This window comes from Marmota monax, unplaced genomic scaffold, assembly GCF_021218885.2.
Source record: "Marmota monax isolate L192 unplaced genomic scaffold, Marmota_monax_Labrador192_F-V1.1 WCK01_AAM20220418_F8-fsc00003, whole genome shotgun sequence".
NCBI lineage: Eukaryota > Metazoa > Chordata > Mammalia > Rodentia > Sciuridae > Marmota > Marmota monax.
In genome coordinates, this window is record NW_026694084.1 from 19,900,285 (window position 1) to 19,924,514 (window position 24,230).

A 24,230-nucleotide genomic window follows, 5' to 3' on the forward strand; every position below is an offset into this window, starting at 1 on the left:
ATTTTTATTATGACTTTATGAGACACTGATAAAATAATCTAGCAGAAACCACTAAGATTTTCACTTACAGAATTATGATATATGCTGTTTATCTTGAACTTTTTTTTCTTTTTGTATCACAGATTGAACCCAATGGTGCTTAACCACTGAGCCATATCTCCAGCCCCAGCCCCCCCCCTTTTTTTTTGGAGACAGGGTGTCCCTTAGTTGCTTAGGGCCTCACTAAGTCACTGAGGCTGGCTTTGAACTTGAACTTGTAAACATGCTGCTTCAGCCTTCTGAGCAGGTGGAATTACAGGTGTGTGCTACCATGCCTGCTGAGCTTCTAAATTTGGGGTAGTTTTTTTTTTTTTTTGCAGCAACATAAACCTAATATATATGATAAAATATATATATCAGAACCCGATATCTTATAATTCTGTGGCATGCTGGCCAATTCCTCAATAGCTGGTTGGCTAGTATCCTATATTTAAAGCTAGGACATCCCAAACATACATTTAAATTTTATGAAAATATATAAACCCATTTCCCCTAAAGCATAATGGATAGGCAGACATTTAATATTGTTTATGTTAGTAACAATAGGGAGCTAAAAAAATATGTTTGAATATGAATTTATGACACATGACAGCCAAACCAGAAAACATGCTGACATCATGATTCATATGCCATGTTACTAAATTTTCAATATACTTAGTGCTTTGCAAATGAATAAACTAGCCTAAATTATCATTATATTTTAATGAATACAAGTTTTCTACTAAAGAGCACTTAGTAGAAAATTATTAAATTACTAACTTCTTCAGTATTGCCAAAATTACACTTAAACCTTTGTGGTTATAATGATGAGTATGTATGAATTAAGTTGCCAACCTTAAAATAATTACTCAACTATTGTGAAAACACCTTAGAAAATTAATAGTCATTATTATCATAATGGAGAAAGTAACTCAGAACATATCCTCCCCTCGTAGACTAAATTATACATGTACTAGGGACAAAATAGCGTTCAAAACTACTGTCCATGACATTATTTGCAATGTTAAATTGAGAAATATTTTCTGCAATTATTTAGGAAAGTGTGTATTTTCTAATGAGAAATATATTACTACATAAAATGAGACTTAGTTTATAACTGTCCCCAGATGCACAATGTTACAATTTACACTGTAACATTTATATTTTATTTATGATTATTTTCGAATGTGACCATTAAATGGACTGTATTTTAAATTATGTGCTTTAAGTAACTGCTCCTGAGCTGGGGCACTTTAATCCTCAGCATACCAAATAAAGGGGAAAACAAAAAATTAAGAGTTACTAAGTAACTGCACCTTCCATTATATTTGTATGTCTCTTTATGGTAATGTTAGGTTTGGTGATGTGAATTTTGATTATATGGTCCTGGAGAGATGAGTGGAAATTTGATATAATGTCACTGGGATTAAGCAAGGCTTTTTTCCTAAATTAAATGTAAAATTTATCAGTAAATCACATACAGAAAAAAACTTAAAAGTCCATTATCTGAAGCCTTTAGCAACAGATTTTTTTGCCATTAGAATTTTCCACATATAAAAAGTTGTAGATTCTGTATATTTTAACACCCTCAGCACAGCCTGGGACACCACTCCATCATCAAATGTTATTTCCATAATGAAACATGTCAGTGTCTATATTAAGAGACATAAATAAAGACTATAAATGGGTTTCAACCAGTTCAGGTCAAGTTTCAATGCCAAAGAAGCTTGTACTAAACTTCCAGGGGAAAAGGATAAAAAACAACTTTAGTTTTATGAGCTTAGTTTTATGAGAGACACAGCACAGCAAAGAATAAGGTAATCTCTATGATACCTGGATCACAAATCAGGTCTAAGTTCCTTTCACTTTCACATTCCACTCCTTTCTGTTACTGCCTAACCCTGTAGTAATTCATGGTCTCATAGCTGAAGAAAATTCAAGGTCAAGATGTTCCTATGTTTAGGCACAGTGAGTGATATGAAACAGCACAGTCCACTAACTATATTTAGCATTAATGAAAGTGAATCTTGTGACAATATTAGAGATAACCATATGAATTCTTTCTCCTTCACGTTGATTCTTCGTCCACTGATACTCTTGAAGAGTTCTGGTTTTGGTTACATTAAACTGGGAAGTGGTTCCTTTTATATTATCATCACTTACCTTCATAATATACTTTAAACCCATGTGCGCTAACTGCAAAATCACTGGTCAAACGTAGTGAGAACACAGATTTGGTACTTGTCACTGGTGGTGGCAGATGGAATCCTGTTAACCTAAAAACAAAATTGAATTAATTGTCAGTGACATAGGCATTTTATCTAATAGAATATAAGGAGAATTAACAGCCATGTAATTAAACACAGAAGCTTTATGTAAAAATATATAGGTGTGTTTATGACATTACATTTAGAAGACACTCATCAAAAGTAATCATTATAATTATATATGAAAATAGATTAATTTATGCACATATGTGTGTGTTGATATTTAAAAATCTATCACATATATCATCTATATGAAAATCTTGATTAATCCAAAATTTGGAAATGAGGAATTAAGAGAATATATACTCGTATTTTATGTCATTAATTTTAACAACAGAGCATTTAGAAGAAATTTTTGTCAAGTGAGTTATTCTAATGGTTTAGAATTATATTAATTGCTATATATCTATATCTATTTATCTATGTATGTATCTATATATGGAGAAAAAGAAGGGAGATGGAAAATATTTAAATTTTAGAATGAAGGAAGATGTGATCTAAGTATTAAATCTTGAAACTGAAATACCTACAAATAAAAAGTGATTTTGCTTTTACACTTTATCCTAAAATTAAAGTAAATGTATTTTAAGTGAATACCTGAAAATTAGACATTGGTTAATACTTCACATATTTATATAACAAATATTCTCATTATATTTTTGCCTATAGTGTTACCTATTTTCCTAATAATTTATTGCATATAGATACAAGTTTGAATTATATGAAAAGTGCTTTACAATTGAAAGTTTTTATAGCGTTCAACAGAAATATTAAAAGAAAAATGTATATACATGAGATCTAAATTTTCTGAAAGCTAATAAAAATAAAAGTTTTGACTTTTACATGAATTGTATTTTAATTTTTTAACATTTTAAAATTTCTAATTGTTATGTTATTTTACTTATTAAAATGTAAATAAAAATTATATACTATTAAATTATACTATTTTTAACATATCTGCTTTTTGCCTAATACTATATAGGTAGGATTAATTCATACTGAAATTACTATATATTTTAATTGCTATATTTGTTTTCCTCAAGTTTGTTTTTCTGAGGTCTTCTTACATTCTAAAAAATTATTGATAACCCCAAAGAAATTTTATAGACTATCAACATTACCCTATTAAACTTAAAGCAGAAAAAAATAGTCTGAACTTATTGCTTCATTCATAAATATACAGAATAAGTCCATGACATGTTGAAATAAATGATATTTTAATAAGAAATAACTATGTCAAAAACAAAAGTGAGAAAAATGCATTGAATTGTATTTTTGTGACTCTAATATCTGGCTTAATAGAAAACACTCAGATTCTCATATCTACTTTGTTCAATATTTTGCAATATCTAATTTTAGTTGATAAAGGGTGAACATTATCTGGTCTCACTTAGATACATAATTGGAAGAAGAAGTCTTTTAATACCTTTGCAAATATAAGTGGATACTCTTTCTCAGTTCTACGCAAAAGCATCACAAGTTAATGGAATGTAGAATTCAAAATTCTATCAATGAATACTTTGTACTTTGTAATATTAAAATCCATTGGTTCATTTTGTCCTTGTAATGGATTTTTTTAACTTGTGCATTTTTTAACCATTATGCATCAGTCATTGAAAATGATGGTTCCCCGAGTTATAGAGCTTTTCAAAATGTTGATTATATTTCATGACACAATATTTTTTTAAAAAATCACTTTTATTTTGCAGTTTTTTCAATTGACCCCTGGGGTCTATACCACAAAGCTATATCCCCAACTCCCCAACCCTTTTTTATCTTAAGAAAGAGTCTTGCTAAATTACTCAGGCACATTTATTTGTATTGCTACTGATCTCTTCAGAAATATTTAAATGTGGGGAAGCTGTAAAGGTTAAGTGGTAGATTGACTTTGAACTAAAATTTTCCATCTTGTTTTTTCTCAAAAGTTTAGATTTGTTATTGACAATAAATCATAACTTGATGTGCCAAACTAGGTCTTTATTTTTATTGGAGAAAATACAATGTGAGAAAATATATATCAAATACCCAAGTGCAAATTACTACAGCTTACTTCTCAGTCCTTATTTTGGGTAAAAATTGTGTTCTCTGAAAATAGTGGCTATTTTGCTGTCAATTTAAACAATCTTGTAACTGTTTCTCCTTTAGACAACAATCATGTTTTGAGAATTATATGACTATTTCTTGTTTAGTCACACTAGTCATTAAAGAGTAGTATAAAGATTTAATGAAATAAATAATTGCTTACAGCTTCAACAAGTATATTTTTAAGAACAACTGGATTTTTTTTCTTTTTTTGTACTGTATGTAGAATAAAAATATGACTAATGACTAGGTGTAGTTTGAGGCTGCTATATGGGTTTTGCTCATGCATAACCAACCAGTTTTACCCTTCATTATTTTTGTACCTTGAAGATAAATATCAATATAGTGGAAAGGCAAATGATATTTCAGTATTGTTATGGAAATGGTTTTGGCCTTGTAAACCACTTAAAGATGTTTCAGGACATTCAGGGATCTATGGACCATATTTTGAGGACAACTGCTGTGTAAGAATCCATTGTGTGTGTGTATACACACACACACACTACCATTTGTTAATTCAGTCTACTGATAATGCACATTTTACTTGTTTATAATGTGTGTTTCCATCAACATCCTTGTAATATGCCTCTCTTAACACATTTCTCTTACATATTTTTGTATCAGTTACTCTAGACTGTAATATACATAAGCATTTAAAAATTTTAATTTTCCTTTTCTTGCTACACAAAATACATCTTCCAAGGTATATAACAAAACCATTTTCCAAATATATTTGTAACTCTTCTGGCCCATGGTGAGAGGTATATCTCTTAAATTATGAGCATATGATTTATCTGTATTTATATTTTGTTACCAATGCACATCTTATTTGCATTATAGTAAGATAACATATTTCTTAGCATTAATTTAATTCTTTGAAATTTATTGAAAATGGTTTTATGGGCCAGATATTGTAAATTTTTATTATGTACCTGCTTCTCTTATAAAGAATAGTTGTATTATTTTTTTTTATTCCTGGCCCAAGTTACTGCAAACTTAACATCCATTATTACCTCACAGTTATGTAATTGTAGGAAGAGCATAACTTAGGTGATTCTCTGATTAGAGTCTCACAGGGCTAAAATTAAAGGGTTGAATTGCTTGTTACAGGCTCTGGGCTGTCTTCAAAGCTTATGAGACTGGTGTCAGAATTCAGTTTCATGCAATTGTAGGATTAAAGTCCCTTTATTCTTGCTGCCCATTGAATTGAAATTATTTTTGCCTTCTAGAGATTGCCTGCATTTATTCCTCCATCTTCAGTGTCAGCAAGGGAAGTTATTTTTATTCTTCAAATATCTCTGTCCTCCCTTTTTGCCTCATCTCTATGCTCTTGATTCTGCAATTTCTGCCTCCAAGTGAAGAAATATTTCTGCTTTTAATTGCTCAAGCAATTATATTATGCCTAAATGGATAATTCAAATACCTCTGTATTTTAACATCTATAACCTTCATTTCTCCTGCAGAGTTCCTTATATCAGGTGATAGACAGATTCAGAAGGACTGGGGGAACCATTACTCTAAGACCATTATTCTACCACTCATAATGACTATTTGGATTGTTTAGGCATGGTGTTCAATATACACTTAAGATACACTTATTATATTCAAATAGTTTCTAAGCTGACTGTACTTTTGAATCTGATTTTCCTCTACTGAAAAGAATGTGAAAAAAATTCCCAACATAATTTTGAATTATTTTTATTTTTCCTTATACTTATATCCATCTAAAAATGTTTGGGGGCTACATTATTAGGTGCATAAAAGTTTAAATTATGAGGAGAAGATGTCCGCTGCATACGGGGGTTGCTGAAGTGCTGAGCGTGGTGCTCAGAACAGCGGCTTTAATAGAGATTTCGCACAGTCTGTTAGAGCTCCTTTCACCGTTAATCTGTAGCGGACCTCTTTGCCAAGCAGCAGGAAGAACAAAGAGATCGAAAAAGAGAAGCTTGGCTCCCGGACGCCTGGCTGCTCAGAGCCGCGGGTGCTTTGCTCCCATCTGCTTCCTCTTTCGCTTCGCTCTGGGCAGAGAAGCTGAGTGTGTAATCAGCAGTGGATTGTAAGTACCCGAGGCAAAGAAAGCTCAGTGTGCCCCGCCTTTTTTTCCTTTTCTTTTCTTTTCTTTTTTTTTTTTTTGAATATTTTTTATACAGGGAGAGTTTGTGGATTGGGATTGTTGGCGGGGCTGTGGTTTCTGTGCCGAAAATCCACTCCACAGGAGCCGCCATTTGCTTTCTGCTTGCTGTCTTGATGGCTCTGTATACATTGTCCGGCAGCCGCACCTAGAGGTTGGAGCTGGGCTGCGTGCCGAGCCCTGTCTTCCGAAGGCTGGACTGCAGCCTCGAGCGCCTCGGTTGCCTGTTCGCCGCTGCACCTTCGGGCAGAGCCTGCTCTGGGGTCGTTCTGTACCCCCCTGCTAGGGGACCCGTGCTCCGGAGGAGGGGGACGGAGAGCCGCGGTGGCAGCCGCTTGGGCCCCAGGGGCCGGGCACCGGGCTAAAGAGCTGCGGAGGCCAGGGCGGCTCTGCTACGGTTGCAGACAAGCGCAGCGCCTGTGAGCGCGGCCCAGAGACAGAGGCGACGGCGGCAGGGTTTCATTTCTAGAAATCTGGACTGGAAACAGAAGCAGCAGTTTGTATAACCCCAAGAACTTGCTTATACCAGGAAGCTGTAAGGGCAACATGAATATCACTGAGGAGATCTAACATGGTGGCAGGCGCAGAGAGATCAAGTCTCTGACATCTTCAACTGCGCGGGCATAGGGAGCCGTAAACTGTCTAAATGCTGTTTGCTCAGGATCACTAGGCAATGCTGAGCTGATCTGGATCTGGGGTGTACAGGCTGGGCCCCTCAGAACACACACACAGAGCCCGAATCGGAGGCAATTAAGCTCCAGTTCGCCTGCTTCGTGTGACTCAGCACTAACGATCCCACTGAAATAATTGGCCGGCCCTTAGGAACTTACAGAGGTAAAAGCCAACCGAGCCTTCATAGGCAGTGGCCACAGGACTGAAACGGGGATTGGGAGAGACAATCAGGACCCACCCGTTGCATTGGTCACCCTGCAAAGGGAAGGAACGGTCACCATTTGCATGGGAAACCACCATGGCAGGGAAATGGCGTCACGGGCGGAGGAGATAACTGCATTGAAACCAGCACGACAGGTGTGTAATCCCCTAGTCATCTGTCTCCACACAGCGGGGAAACCTTAAGGGCCACTCCCAGCTCTCCTGTGAACGCAATAACCAGACCGAGGGAATCAGGAGTGGCGCGGGACTCGCGGCGCGGAACTCCTGGCTACCGCTCCCACCAGTGCTGACAACTGAGGTCTCTTGCACCAGCTACCGGGGGCGTGGCTACAGGAGGGCAAGCAAATTCGCTGGGGGATCTCAGCCCCAAGCTCTACAAACTTAGGGTCTGAGGGAGGCAAACAGGGAGAGTGAGCCCAGGTGTTCATGAAAACAGGGCTCCCAGGAGCAGCAGACCTGGCGTGTAGCCAGTATTGTGGTGAGCGCCACAGGTGAGCACGGCCTGGCTTGAGGAAACACAAGACAAGGCCCTAGACACTCAGGATTGGAGACCCGCCCAGTCTAGGAGAAAGAGCTGCTGCACAGTGAATGGTTCCCACCTATTGAGAGGAGAAGCTTGGCCCAGTGGGCACAGCTCCACCTACTGGAAGAGAAGTTAATAGAACTCTAGGACTGCATTTATTATTATTATTATTATCATTTTTTTTCTTTTTCTTTTTTTTCTTCTTTTTCTTTCATTTTCAATTTTTATTTGTTGTTGTTCTTTAACTTTTTTTCAATGTTTCTAATTTTTTTTAATTTTTTAATTTTATTATTATTATTTTTTTTAATTTTCATTTTCATTTTTTTATTATCATTATTATCTTTGTTAAAATTTTTTTTCTCGTCTTTTCTTTCTTTCTTTATTATCTAATCTTTGTCATTTTTGTTTCTTTTGTCTTTTCATTTCTTTTCAATTTTCTTATTCCCCCTTTCTTGAATTCTACCTGCCTACTCTCATTCTCTTTAGTGACTTCTTCCCTTCCCTTCTAATATCTTTCCTCCCAAGCATCAAATAAATCTATAAGAGTAAACAGAAACTCAGCAGTCAAACAGAACAAGAAGTAACATGAGCAGCATAAAAAAGCAAGGAAGAAAAGGAGTACAAACAATGAAGGACAGCCTAAATATTCAGGAGGACCTAGAGTCAGCAGAAAAATGGTCATATAAAGAACTCAAGGAATACCTTAGACAAATGGAATGGAACCTTAAAGAAGATAGGAGACAGCAAGTCCAAACAGTGAAAGAACACTTTGAAAATGAATTACATAAACAGATAAAAGAAGAAGTTAAGCATCTTTATCAGGAGATAGAGATTATAAAAAAAAACCAAACAATAATTCTAGAAATGAAGGAAACGATAAACCAAATTAAAAACTCAATTGAGAGTATCACCAACAGAGTGGAGCAAGTAGAAGCCAGAACATCAGATAATGAAGACAAAATATATCATCTTGAAAAGAGCCTAGCCAACTCAGAAAGGCTGGTTAAAAACCACGAGAAAAACATCCAAGAGATATGGGATAACATAAAAAAACCAAACCTACGAGTCATCGGGATAGAAGAAGGTACAGAGATTCAAACCAAGGGAATGAGTAGCCTGCTGAATGAAATAATTACAGAAAACTTTCCAGAAATAAAAAAGGAAACGGATATACAAATTGTAGATGCATACAGGACACCGAGCACACAAAATCACAGTAGACCAACGCCAAGACACATTGTTATGAAGATATCCAATATACAGAACAAAGAGAAAATATTAAAAGCTACAAGAGAAAGGAGGCAGATTACATTCAGGGGTAAACCAATAAGGTTAACAACGGATTTTTCATCACAGACGCTGAAAGCGAGAAGATCCTGGAACAACGTATTTCAAACACTGAAAGAAAATGGATGCCAACCAAGAATTCTGTATCCAGCAAAATTAAGCTTCAGGTACGACAACGAAATAAAAATCTTTCATGATAAACAAAAGCTAAAAGAATTTGCAGCCAGAAAACCAGCATTGCAAAGCATCTTGAGCAAAACACTACACGAGGAAGAAATGAAAAACAATAACCAAAACCATCAGTGGGAAGTGCCTCTATAAAGACAGAGGGTGGGGGGAAAGCTAACCATGGAGAAACAAACTAAATTAAAAAAAAAAAAGAAGATAAATAATCAAACATGGCTGGAAGTACAAACCATATATCAATAGTAACTCTAAACGTTAATGGCTTAAACTCTCCAATAAAGCGACATAGGCTGGTAACATGGATTAAAAAAACAAATCCAACAATATGCTGCCTCCAGGAGACACATCTGATTGGAAAAGACATACACAGGCTGAAGGTGAAAGGTTGGGAAAAAATATACCATGCACACGGTCCTCGTAAGCAAGCAGGGGTGGCCATCCTCATATCGAATAAAATTGACTTCAAGACTAAATTAATCAAAAGGGATAAGGAAGGACATTATATACTGTTAAAAGGAACCATTCACCAACAAGACATAACAATTATCAATATTTATGCACCAAATAATGGTGCGCCGACGTTCATAAAACAAATTCTCCTCAAGTTCAAGAATCAAATAGACCACAACACAATAATTATGGGTGACTTCAACACACCTCTCTCACAATTGGACAGATCCTCCAAACAAAAGTTGAATAAAGAAACTATAGAACTCAATATCACAATCAATAACCTAGACTTAACTGACATATATAGAATATATCAACCATCATCAAGTGGATATACTTTTTTCTCAGCAGCACATGGATCCTTCTCAAAAATAGACCATATATTATGCCATAGGGCAACCCTCAGTAAATATACAGGGGTGGAGATAATACCATGCATTTTATCTGATCATAATGGAATGAAACTGGAAATCGATGATAAAAGAAGGAAGGAAAAATCCTACATCACATGGAAAATGAACAATATGTTACTGAATGATCAATGGGTTACAGAAGACATAAAGAAGGAAATCAAAAAATTCTTAGAGATAAATGAAAATACAGACACAACATATCGGAATCTATGGGACACAATGAAAGCAGTTTTAAGAGGGAAATTCATCTCCTGGAGGTCATTCCTCAAAAAAGGGAAAAACCAACAAATAAATGAGCTCACACTTCATCTCAAAGCCCTAGAAAAGGAAGAGCAAAACAACAGCAAATGTAGCAGAAGGCAAGAAATAATTAAAATCAGAGCGGAAATCAACAAAATTGAAACAAAAGAAAGCATTGAAAAAATTAACAAAACTAAAAGTTGGTTCTTTGAAAAAATAAATAAGATCCACAGACCCTTAGGCATGCTAACGAAGAGAAGAAGAGAGAGAACTCAAATTACTAACATACGGGATGAAAAAGGCAATATCACAACAGACACTACAGAAATACAGAAGACAATTAGAAATTATTTTGAAAACCTATATTCCAATAAAATAGAAGATAGTGAAGACATCGATAAATTCCTTAAGTCATATGATTTGCCCAGACTGAGTCAGGAGGATACTCACAACTTAAACAGACCAATAACAATAGATGAAATAGAAGAAGCAATCAAAAGACTTCCAACCAAGAAAAGCCCAGGACCAGATGGGTATACAGCGGAGTTTTACAAAACCTTTAAGGAAGAATTAATACCAATACTTTTCAAGGAAATAGAAAAAGAAGGAGCTCTGCCAAATTCATTCTATGAGGCCAACATCACCCTGATTCCGAAACCAGACAAAGACACCTCAAAGAAAGAAAACTACAGACCAATATCTCTGATGAACCTAGATGCAAAAATCCTCAATAAAATTCTGGCGAATCGGATACAAAGGCAAATCAAAAAAATTGTGCACCATGATCAAGTAGGATTCATCCCTGGGATGCAAGGATGGTTCAATATACGGAAATCAATAAATGTTATTCACCACATCAATAGACTTAAAAATAAGAACCATATGATCATCTCAATAGACGCAGAAAAAGCATTCGACAAAGTACAGTTTCCCTTTATGTTCAAAACATTAGAAAGACTAGGGATAACAGGAACTTTCCTCGACATTGTAAAAGCTATCTATGCTAAGCCTCAAGCTAGCATCATTCTCAATGGAGAAAAATTGAAGGCATTCCCCCTAAAATCTGGAACAAGACAGGGATGCCCTCTATCACCACTTCTATTCAATATAGTTCTCGAAACACTGGCCAGAGCAATTAGACAGACGAAAGAAATTAAAGGCATAAAAATAGGAAAGGAAGAACTTAAATTATCACTATTTGCAGATGACATGATTCTATACCTAGAAGACCCAAAAGGGTCTACAAAAAAACTACTAGAACTAATAAATGAATTCAGCAAAGTGGCAGGATATAAAATCAACACGCATAAATCAAAGGCATTTCTGTATATCAGCGACAAAACCTCTGAAACGGAAATGAGGAAAAACACTCCATTCACAATATCCTCAAAAAAAATAAAATACTTGGGAATCAACCTAACAAAAGAGGTGAAAGATTTATACAATGAAAACTACAAAACCCTAAAAAGAGAAGTAGAAGAAGATCTTAGAAGATGGAAAAATATACCCTGTTCATGGATAGGCAGAACTAACATCATCAAAATGGCGATATTACCAAAAGTTCTCTATAGGTTTAATGCAATGCCAATCAAAATCCCAACGGCATTTCTTGTAAAAATGGAAAAAAGCAATCATGAAATTCATATGGAAAAATAAAAGACCCAGAATAGCAAAAGCAATTCTAAGCCGGAAGTGCGAATCAGGCGGTATAGCGATACCAGACTTAAAACTATATTACAGAGCAATAGTAACAAAAACAGCATGGTACTGGTACCAAAACAGGAGGGTGGACCAATGGTACAGAATAGAGGACACAGAGACTAATCCACAAAGCTACAACTATCTTATATTTGATAAAGGGGCTAAAAGCATGCAATGGAGGGAGGATAGCATCTTCAACAAATGGTGCTGGGAAAACTGGAAATCCATATGCAACAAAACGAAACTGAATCCCCTCCTCTCGCCATGCACAAAAGTTAACTCAAAGTGGATCAAGGAGCTAGATATCAAATCAGAGAGTCTGCGTCTGATAGAAGAAAAAGTTGGCTCCGATCTACATATTGTAGGGTTGGGCTCCAAATTCCTTAATAGGACACCCATAGCACAAAAGTTGATAACAAGAATCAACAAATGGGACTTACTTAAACTGAAAAGTTTTCTCTCAGCAAGAGAAACAATAAAAGAGGTAAATAGGGAGCCTACATCATGGGAACAAATTTTTACTCCTCACACTTCAGATAGAGCCCTAATATCCAGAGTATACAAAGAACTCAAAAAATTAAACAATAAGAAAAGAAATAACCCAATCAACAAATGGGCCAAAGACCTGAACAGACACTTCTCAGAGGAGGACATACAATCAATCAATAAGTACATGAAAAAATGCTCACCATCTCTAGCAGTCAGAGAAATGCAAATCAAAACCACCCTAAGATACCATCTCACTCCAGTAAGATTGGCAGCCATTATGAAGTCAAACAACAACAAGTGCTGGCAAGGATGTGGGGAAAAGGGTACTCTTGTACATTGCTGGTGGGACTGCAAACTGGTGCGGCCAATCTGGAAAGCAGTATGGAGATTCCTGGGAAAGCTGGGAATGGAACCACCATTTGACCCAGCTATTGCCCTTCTTGGACTATTCCCTGAAGACCTTAAAAGAGCGTACTACAGGGATACTGCTACATCGATATTCATAGCAGCACAATTCACAATTGCTAGACTGTGGAACCAACCCAGATGCCCTTCAATAGATGAATAGATAAAAAAAATGTGGCATTTATACACCATGGAGTATTACGCAGCACTAAAAAATGACAAAATCATAGAATTTGCAGGGAAATGGATGGCACTAGAGCAGATTATGCTTAGTGAAGCTAGCCAATCCCTAAAAAACAAATACCAAATGTCTTCTTTGATATAATGAGAGCAACTAAGAACAGAGCAGGGAGGAAGAGCAGGAAGAAAAGATTAACATTAAACAGATATATGAGGTGGGATGGAAAGGGAGAGAAAGGGAAATTGCATGGTAATGGAGGGAGACCCTCATTGTTATACAAAATTACATATAAGAGGTTGTGAGGGGAATGGGAAAATAAACAAGGAGAGATATGAATTACAGTGGATGGGGTAGTGAGAGAAGATGGGAGGGGAGGGAGGGGGGATAGTAGAGGATAGGAAAGGTAGCAGAATACAACAGTTACTAATAGGGCATTATGTAAAAATGTGGATGTGTAACCGATGTGATTCTGCAATCTGTATTTGGGGTAAAATTGGGAGTTCATAACCAACTTGAATCTATTGTATGAAATATGATATGTCAATAGCTTTATAATGTTTTGAACAACCAATAAAAAAATAAATTAAAAAAAAAGTTTAAATTATAATTCCTTATAATTTGAAAATTCAAAAAATTATTTGTAATAATGATATCACCTTAATCTTTATCTTGTAAGAAGGTTATATCTATATCTATATATCTATATCTATCTATCTATCTATCTATCTCTCTCTCTCTCTCTCTCTATATATATATATATATATATATATATCCTCAACATTTATTTATTAGAATTGGGATGACGCATCTTTTTATCTTCAAACTTTGGTATCCTCAGTTTTTAGATATGTTACTTATAACCAGAATATACTTGGGTTATATTATATTTATCTAATGTATATGTGTGTGTGAATAACATATAGATTTATAATCTTATTTTATAAACTTTGTCTTTTGTTTTTAATATGTTCAATGAACTATAACATCCGTACAAATGTTTAAATAAATAAAAAAGTTTAAAGACTGGTGAATTACCACAAACTGAACATGTTTCAGGTCAAAAAATAAAACATTGCCTGTAATGCTAAAGGCCTGTTCAGTTACCCTTGTTCATTACTATCCTACTCCTCCTTAAAGATGACCACAACTCTGACTCATTGCCCTATACGATTCCATTTTCTGAATATACTTCTATCCACTGTATGTGTTGGGGAAACTTTTTTCTTTGGATTTTTTATAAATAATACTTCTATAATATGTTTGCGTGTTTTGTAAGTATATGCATATAGTTTAATACACACACACACATACACACATGTACATTTCACCTGTATTTACATTTTCTAAATTGAAATTCATAATATTTTATGGTTAATATTTTCCATTTTGTCATTTGTACTTATTCAAATATTGGTGAATTTTGTGTTTTGTATCTATGGTGATTTTATTACAATATTCATTCTTTTTCTTTTACACTTATGCATGATGAAATTGCACAGCGGATGGCATTTTGTTTCTTTAAAAAGCGTACAAGAGTGCAAACATATTTTCTCTGACTTGCAGTTGAACTGACAGCTCAGAGTGACCAGTAAATTGTTCAAATTGATATAGCTGGTAGGCAGTGAAGCAAAAATACAAACCCATAACTTCCAACTCCAATCTATTTCTTTTCTCAGTGTGATTTTCCCAAGAGGGAGATGATTTTTCTATGGAAAACAAATGCACTTCTAATTCACCTTTATTTCTACATAAACTCAGAAGTTTCTTGACAAATGTTTGGAATAGTTAAGAACATCATTTTACCCACCACCTAACTTTAAGTAGTTGAGAATAACAAAGACTGGGTCATGATTATATAGTCATGCAATTAAAGATGAAGAAGGTAAAGGGGAACCATTTTCTGAATGCAGTTATTGATACCTTTAAAAAAATATCAGTAATTAGCAAAGATATTTCCCCCTAGCTAAAATATATCAGGTATGCCCTAGAGTAAAGAAATATAAATTTCCTGCACATATTAGTTTCTATTAAAGGTTTAAAATTGAGTGGGAAGAAATCAGCTAAAAAAGGGTCGAGATGCATTCATTTTGCTAAGCAGAAACTTTGTTTTGTGTAGTTGTAACAATCACAAATTTATTTTACCAGAAAATTGGCTTTTGAAAATGCACATAAATTGAGATTAAAGGATAATTCACCTACCTTCATGAAAAATTCATAGCATTTCCTATATTTTTCATATTTCATTTTTTTCGTGAATATTTTGTCATGGACCAGGTCTAGTCTTAGGCTATTCTTCCAGAATACTACCTCATCTGACAAGTTGGTACAATGTGTTGGATTGTTCTTTTCATCTTTTATTTAATAGTTTCTAGCTGATAATGTGTATTTTTCCTTATATTTATTTGGACATACATACCCAACTATATCTTTGCATTTTATGTTTTACTGGGGAAGAGACTCATCAAAAGCTCTTTGTTATATGTATCAACAATCAAACATTTAGAGCATGCAATTATTCTTAATTTTGCATGAAAATATCTTCGTACCATTTTTCTTATAAAGATTTAGAATTATTAATAATGTCCCTACTGTAATAAGTAACTACTTAGAAGAAGAATTAAACAATTGACTTTATATCAATTATGAATATGAAAAGTACTAAAATAACTATTTGGCAATTAATACACAATTGATAGAAACTGAAATCACAAGAAAGCCATTTAAAATGTCAGTGCATATGGTCCTTAAATAATAGGTTGTTCAAAAAAAATTTCTCTAATTCATAAGAGTTAATATGCCATATTACAGCTTAATGTGATATAAAACCTTAAATTATCAGTATTGATAAATAAAAATGATACCTGTTTACTTAAATATGTTTATTTGATTTTCACTGTAAGATGTTAATTCTGGAAGACTTGAGAATTAAGAAAGACTTGGTCTATATTATCTCTAACAGGCTAATCAAAGTACTTTTAAATATATATGTATATATATAATATATGTAATGCATATGCATGAATATAGATACATATGTATAATAAATGTATTGTAATATATCAGGTGATTATAATTTTTAAATTTTCTCAAGAAAAAAGAATGACTATCAAAAACAGTCTTAAATTTAAATTTCATAGCATACTACCTGTTTGTAATGACATGAGAGAAAAATAAATATGGAGGGAAAATGAAAAAGGAAGAGAGAGAAGGGGGAAAATGAGGAAGAAAGTGAGTAAAGAAGAATGAGAGCAGAGTGTTTCATGTTAAGATAAAAGTGGAGGGTCTGGGTTTATGGCTCAGTGGTAACATGCTTGCCTAGCATGTGTGAGGCACTGGGTTCTATTCTCAGCACCACATACAAATAAATAAAATGAAGGTCCATCAACAACTGAAAAAATAAAAAATAAAAAAGTAGAAATATTACCAAAATTCCAAGCTTTTATGAATGTTAAATTAAAAAAATTATGTTACATAGCCTTATGTAATTTCTAGACTCCCCAAAATAGTCATTAAATGTTAGATTATTAGTGCTATAACTAAAAATCCATTGCTCTTTCCTCTACATTCTGTGGCATGCTAGTGCTAAAATAAATTGTATTATAACACCAACATTCTCACAGTGATTGCTCATTATTCACAGTAATATTTTTGAATATGTATTATCTTATTGTACTTTGGTTTGACATCTCTTAAAAATTAAGGCAGGGATTTACAAGGAATTCTCTGCTGAAACACAACATTAACCTATTTAATTTCAAACTGAATGGGAAAAACATGGGAAGAAGCTGTTATGTAAAGTATTGTTTATCTGCAGAGAATAAATCATGCATACCTATTAATACATGGGAGCATGAAGTACACTATAATAATTCATGGTTATGTCAAGGTATCAGGAGTAGTAGTATCAGGAAAATATGGCTGTTGCAATATTTGAATAATTATACATGTTATTTGTTGAGAAAAAGTGATCTTGAGCTGAAGATTCTATAAAATACAAGAATGAGCCACATGATGACATTTTGGTTAAGATAGACAGCATATATGACAGTGGTCCTATAAGATTATAATGGCTCTAAAAAGTTTCTATTGCCTCGTGATATTACTGTGTTATATTTGCCTACAATATTTAGTATGTTAACAGACTATAAACCAGTAGCCTGATGTATAGTAGGCATACCATCCAAGTTTCTCGAAGTACTACTCTATGATGTTTACATAATAACAAAATCACATATTGATGCATTCCAAGACTTGTCAAGAAGTGATGCATGATTATGAAATCCCAGAAAAAGCATCTTGTGTGGGAGAGTTCATCACATTAGAAACATGTGCTGGGTATAGATGTTGATATAAAAGTGGAGGTATAGAAGTGGATTTTGATAGATATTGGGGTAGATAGCTTTATTTTAAATAAAGATAGAAAAGTAGGCAACCAGTATTCATTTCCGCTCCTTTCTCCATACGGTGTTGCAGCTTCTTTTGCCAGAATAACTTTCATTACCAACGGTATTCCCCATTAGATTATACCAATGAAGACACTTTCATAACTTTTAGGATGTGAATACAAGTATAAGCCATTGGTATGTCTTCATGAGTAGGTGCAGGGGCTTTTTCAGGGTTAAAGCTGATTTTGTTTCCCATTTTATTACTAGATATTTTATTCAAAACCACCATTTTGGTTATGCAAAGAAATGAGCTCATTAGTGGTGTTTTTTTTTTCTTCCCAATTCCTTCAAACTCCTGATTTCCTGGAAGTTAGAGAAGGTTCTCCCTAAACTTCATGTCCTAGTCTTAAGCTTAGAATTTTTTAATTAAATATGTTCCTATTTGAAATATTTCCTTTCTTCTTCCCTCACTCACTCCCTGTTTCTGTCCTTCCTTCCTTCCATAGACTATAAAACCATTATGCCATGGAGAAAACCTTTCCTTATTTTAAAAACAGAACTTGAGAATACCCTTATCTCACTATATCTAGAGGTACCCTGCTATCATAAATCATTCTTTCCAGTCATTGGTTTTTGGTTTTCAAGGTTAACATTATATCTGGATCTATGAAATATAGAGCCAAACAATTTGTTCAAAAAGAAAGCATTTCAATCCCTTTACTTTCTTCTGTGAATTCTTCAAAACCACATTAATGTCTCATTTTCTTTTCTTTCTTTTTTTTATTCATGGAGTAATTTATCTTTAAGAATACAAGTGACCATAATTTTCAGTAGTTGAACTTCTGAGAACACTCAAAATAAGGGAAGTTATACTGGGCAATTAATTAATTGTCAGACATTTGAATCTGTTTTTAAGTGTCCTCACCTTGCATTTACACCTGTTAATAAACATCTTTGTAATGTTTGAAGATTTTGAGAGACAGTTATTTTGAAAACCATGACCTTGTATCCTGGCATATATAATTGTAAAAAATGTTATTACTTACTTAATAGGAATTTGACATTGGGCAAGTGGTGACTTCATCATAATAAACTAGGAATAAGACAAAGTTGATAGTAGGAATTATCCCAGAGTCCTTTTTAGAGTATTATTTGAAATAATGCTTGTATAAATGTAGCACATTTTGTTTTATTTAATCTATGCATTTAAAATGTGTATACACTAGAAGTGTGAATTTTGTTCATTTTTTCCAAACATTAAAGGATTTACCCATACAACCTATGTCATTACATAATTCATAATGTATCTACTGTATTTGAGGCAGACTAATTATGAAAATGTAATATTTAAACTAAAAAATATAGAAAGGTTTTGAGATTCTATGCTACTCACCAGATTTGTGTACTTAGATGTGTAAAATATGAATTAAGAAGTATTATATTGCATAAAAACAGAGCATAGATTTTTTTGTTCTCATTTCACACTATGTAAGAATAAAGTATTTCTACAATTTTTATATTATTCTCCTTCAGTGCAATTATATAAGCCCCATAAGAAATTGAGGATAATTATATTATAATATAAAAAATATTTAAAAAATTATTGAAAATAATAATACAATACCTAGACCACATGAACAGTAATAAGGTAAAGAAATGCTAATTACTAAACCTGCTGTATATTTTGCTTAAAAGATTGTGCTATTATTTTATTATTGATTTTAATTACTTATACATAACAGTAGAATGCCTTTGGAACATATCATACATGTATGGACTATAACTTCTCATTCTTCTGGTTGTTCATGAGTCTGACTCATTCTATTATCCTTCCTATCCCTGTATCCCTTCCCTTCCCCTCCCTTTACGTGCAAAAAAACAAAACCAAAAAAAGCCTCAATAATCCAATCAATAAATGGGCAAAGGAACTGAACAGAAACTTCACAGAAAAAGAAGAAATACAATTGATCGACAAATATATGAAATAATGTTCAACATCTCTAGCAATTGGAGAAATGCAAATCAAAACTAAAATTCCATCTCACTCCAGGCAGAATGGCAATGATCAAGTAATGATAAATGTTGACAAAGATGTGGAGGAAAAGGAAACACTCTTATATTGCTAGTGGAACTGCAAATTGGTGCAATCACTCTGTAACAGTATGGAGATTCTTCAGAAGCTTGGAATGGAACCACCATTTGACTCAGCTATCCCACACCTCACTTTTTACTGAAAGGACTTAAAATCAGCACACTATAGTGTCAGAGCCACATCAATGTTTATAGCAGCTCAATATGTAATAGACAAACTATGAAACCAACCTAGATATCCTTTAACATATGAATGGATAAAGAAAATGTTTATACATACACAATGAAATATTACTTAGCCTTAAAGAAGAAAGAAATCATGGCAATTGCAGGTAAATGGTGAAATATCATACTAAGTGAAATAAGTCTATCTCAAAAAACCAAAGATATTTTCTTTGGATTATGCTATCATTTTAACTTTGTTCATGACATATAAGTAGAAACACCTTAAAAAATGAGAATGTAAATAAGTATCTTTTAAAATTTTCACTACAGATAGTCATTGGCATTGGTCTATTGGTAATTATTTGCTTTAGATTTTTCACATTAGAATAAATACTTATTGCTAAAATAAATTACTTTGAATCAAGCTTTATGTTTGATTTTTTTTCCTAACAGGGATTTTAGAGACAGGGTCTCACTAAGTTGCTTTAAGGCCTTGCTTAGTTGCTGAGACTAGCTTTCAATTTATGATCCTCCTGTCTCTGCCTCCTGAGCCACTGGGATTACAGAAGTGTGCTACCACACCTGACAATGACAAAAGATTTTTCATGAGGATACCATACACTTTCATATAGACACGCTAAAATTTGTGAGAGTGATGATTGTAATTTTCCAGATGTTTTTTTCTGCTAGTAGAAACCCAGAGCCCTACACATACTACTATTGAGCTACATCCCCAGTTCCAGAATACTTTTTATTCTATTTTAAGTCAATATTTTGTTTTCAAAGTTATCAGATAGATGTAATTGAGGGATTATAATTATGCTTACAAGATACACAATACACTAGTTATATTCATTGTGAGATTACCACTTCCTTATAAGATTATTATCACTGCCATTTGAAATGATTAGTTGCGTGTGTGCACACTTATGTGTGCACAGATGCTTCTCTTCCTACAACTGGTATATGTTATAGCATCTCAAAAACCTCTTTTCTTAGCATTTTAGGTTAAATTAAATTATAATCTTTCTTTACTTAAGTACATTATAAAAATTTTTAATATTACAGTGCAGTGACATAAAATATGTACAGCCATCTATTTGATTGGTGAATTTAGACAATGTTTATGAATTAGTGTTATCAACTGATCATTTTTTTCTGTAAAATTCAAACTCATTCATTTAATCTGTTTTAAAATAATAATTATAGGTCATATTCAAATAATTTTAAATTGGACAACTTGATAAAAAATAAATTACTTGTTATGATAATATGAATTCTTTTACTCTATTTGAGGTATTTTTTAAAAATTAAACTTTTATACAATTTAGATGAAATAATTGTAAAGTTTTCCACTCCACAATATTGATGATGATTAAGTTCAATAAACATTGGCATATTAATTATGTTATGATGTAAAATATTTTATTTTAGAGGGATGGTCTTCACATAATTTGAAGTTACATTTTTAACATTCCTATAAATGCTTTTGAGATATTTGCTAACATGTAAAATGCCATTTCAATGGTGTTTTAATGAACTATAACATATACATTTTAATTTCATAAAACATAGATATAGAATTTGACATTTCACAATGTTGTACTATGTCTTTTTATCTGCTTTAAACATGAAAATCTCCTTAGTACATCTCTATGTGTTGGTATTATTTATTAGCATTGAAATGCACCACCATGTCAGACTCATTGAAACTATAGTTATATGTATATAGTCCTTATATTATTGCTGAATAATGTTTAGATATAAGCTCATGGTACTCTGAGCCATTAGATACTTCTTCTTACTATAATTAAGTATGTTATTATCTATGTATCTATCTATATATATATAATTAATTACATTAATCCAGATATATAATTAATATAATTATATATTAATTAATGTAATTTTAGTGAACAAGGGCAGTCAAACTACTTAAAACAGAAAATTAACCATGATTTCAAAATTAAAATATTTTTATAAAGGAAGTTATTGTTGACAGTTTTGATGTGAAACAAGAAAAACTATTTTAGCTAATGAAATGATGTTAAATGTTAACAGTTACTAAGTGTCTAGTGTGAATTAAATGTTTAACATACATTCTCATTATTTCCCATGACCTGTATGACTACTTGTGACTTTGTTTTTATTATCCCATTTTTAAAATGAAGAAACCAAAGGCCTGAGAAGATAAATTTCTTGTTAAAAATCACATCATTAGTAAATAACAAAGTCAGAAAGTAAAGCCATGTTTCTTTTGCTCTTCTGTGAGGACTCTCAATTAGTATGGCTAAATTTTTAATGAGTTCACCAGTTTATCCAAATTATTCTGACATTGGAAGGTATGTGAGAGCTTAAAAACTAATCCATGGATCAGACAATTAGAAGATCACTTTGCCCTGAGTAGCTTCAATGAGGTGGTAAATTAAATTTTAGTGATTATTATAAGAAAAATTAAAAGAGAAAATACAGAAAACCTGTACTGCCAATAATTTTAAGAAACTGTGAAAACAATATGAACTATAATGTGATTGACATTCACCTTGACAAAGGGCAATTCTTATTATAGGCTGTGGAAAAAGAAAATGAAGTACTGAATAATACTATAAGTATTAATGCAGGATAATAGAAGCCAAGATTTTTAAATTATCACCATTACTGGTTATGTAAAATTTTTCTGTGCTATGCATCAATATTTTATACATTTAATGTTCAAAAATACTCTGAAGATGTATGTTCTTACTTTTATATTCCTACTTCCCATAAAGTTTAGAGTGGTTAAATGATTTGTTCCCTGCATTCTCTTTATTTAATCAGATAATTAGAATTCAATAGAGGTTTTTCTGACTTCAAAATACATGTTCTGCTGGTATGAACTATTACCACCACAACTGAGATATAAGATACAGGTGAAGAAGAGTGGTATTTAGAATTAGGTATTAAAAGAGTAAAATGTCTTCCTATCAAAGAAACTAACACAAAAGCAATGCTATTCAAAAATAAATTTTCTACAGGCAAATTGAAAATAAGTATATAAATAAAAATGATAAAAACAGCACAATTTAGTAGCTGGGAAAAATATGTGTGATGAAGTGGAAGAGATAAGAACTAATAAAGTTTTCCTCAATTTTTGAATAAAACATTTTATTGATAGCATTGAAAATAGACGTGTGACCAAATTCAAGAAGGAATGTCCATGTGTACAAAATAATTGATCATTAAAGAATAAGGCTAACATTACTGCCTATCAACCTCCCCCACCTATAAAATTCTTACTTTATGGATTGTGTCCCATGAATGCTCTGCTATCAGATATACATAATATCAAAAAGTGGGCAGAGGCGATCTTCCTGTTTCTTTGATAAGAAATACAAGATCCATAGGAACCATAAAACCAGCCAACATATATCAAAGGGAAAACCCCTGAAAATACCTGGATATGAAATTGGGGGCTCTTGATGCTTCCTGGGGGACACAATCCAAAAAGTAAGAATTTTATAGATGAGGGGAGGTTGATAGGCAGTAATGTTGGCCTTATTCTCAAATATATTAATTGTAAAGTCATTTACATTTGTGCTTCTATGCAGTGATACGGAAAGTATATCAATGTTAAAGATTAAAAAACAATTTTGTATTATATTAACTATGATATTTGTATATTTTAGTTAAATTATGTTTTATTAGCTTCATATATTAAGTTGGAAAAAAGAATTTCCATGTAGCTATTACTGAATTTAGGAACTTAAATGCTACAAAGTTAGAGAAGATACATGCTTAGCTGTCAAGACTCTACCAGTTTAGTCCATGTTTTAGTTCAAGGGTAAACATGCAAACCAGAATCTGGTCACACGTTTATTTTTTATATATATTTTCAGTTATATGACTGAAAATATTTTATTTGAAAGTCAAAGTAAGCTCTGGAATTTCATATTAGAATTAATTCATAGAACTAGGAAAACTGAAATGTGAAAAAATTACCTACCAATTTGATGCAGTAATAAATCAAATATGAAAGATATATTAGTCTATTAAGCCATCCCAAGGATGGTTTAAGTTTAATTTACATAAATTAAGAAAATGAAAAATATTATTTTATTCACACTAATAGTCATCTGACCTAAGGCAAATATTACTGAATATATACATTATATTAGTATTATGTTAAGTATATTCTTAAAATACTTATTTTAAATAAATCAAAATTTTTCTAGAATTAGAAGTCATCAATGTAAAAACAGTGGGATTCACTTTATGCCATTTTATAAACCCTTCAGATATAAATTTATATGATCATTTTGAAAATTTTATTTTCACTATTGAGC

General features: G+C 32.9%; 1 protein-coding gene across 5 annotated transcripts in view; it reads right to left on the reverse strand.

The window, feature by feature from the left end:
- Csmd3 (CUB and Sushi multiple domains 3) overlaps positions 1-24,230 on the reverse strand; it is a 1,151,628-nt gene that overhangs the window by 988,310 nt on the left and 139,088 nt on the right. For all 5 annotated transcript variants that reach the window (XM_046464911.2, XM_058585685.1, XM_058585684.1 and 2 more), the window contains exon 3: positions 2,182-2,294. In XM_046464911.2, the coding sequence (XP_046320867.1) occupies positions 2,182-2,294 (113 nt within the window). The remainder of the gene's footprint in view (positions 1-2,181; positions 2,295-24,230) is intronic.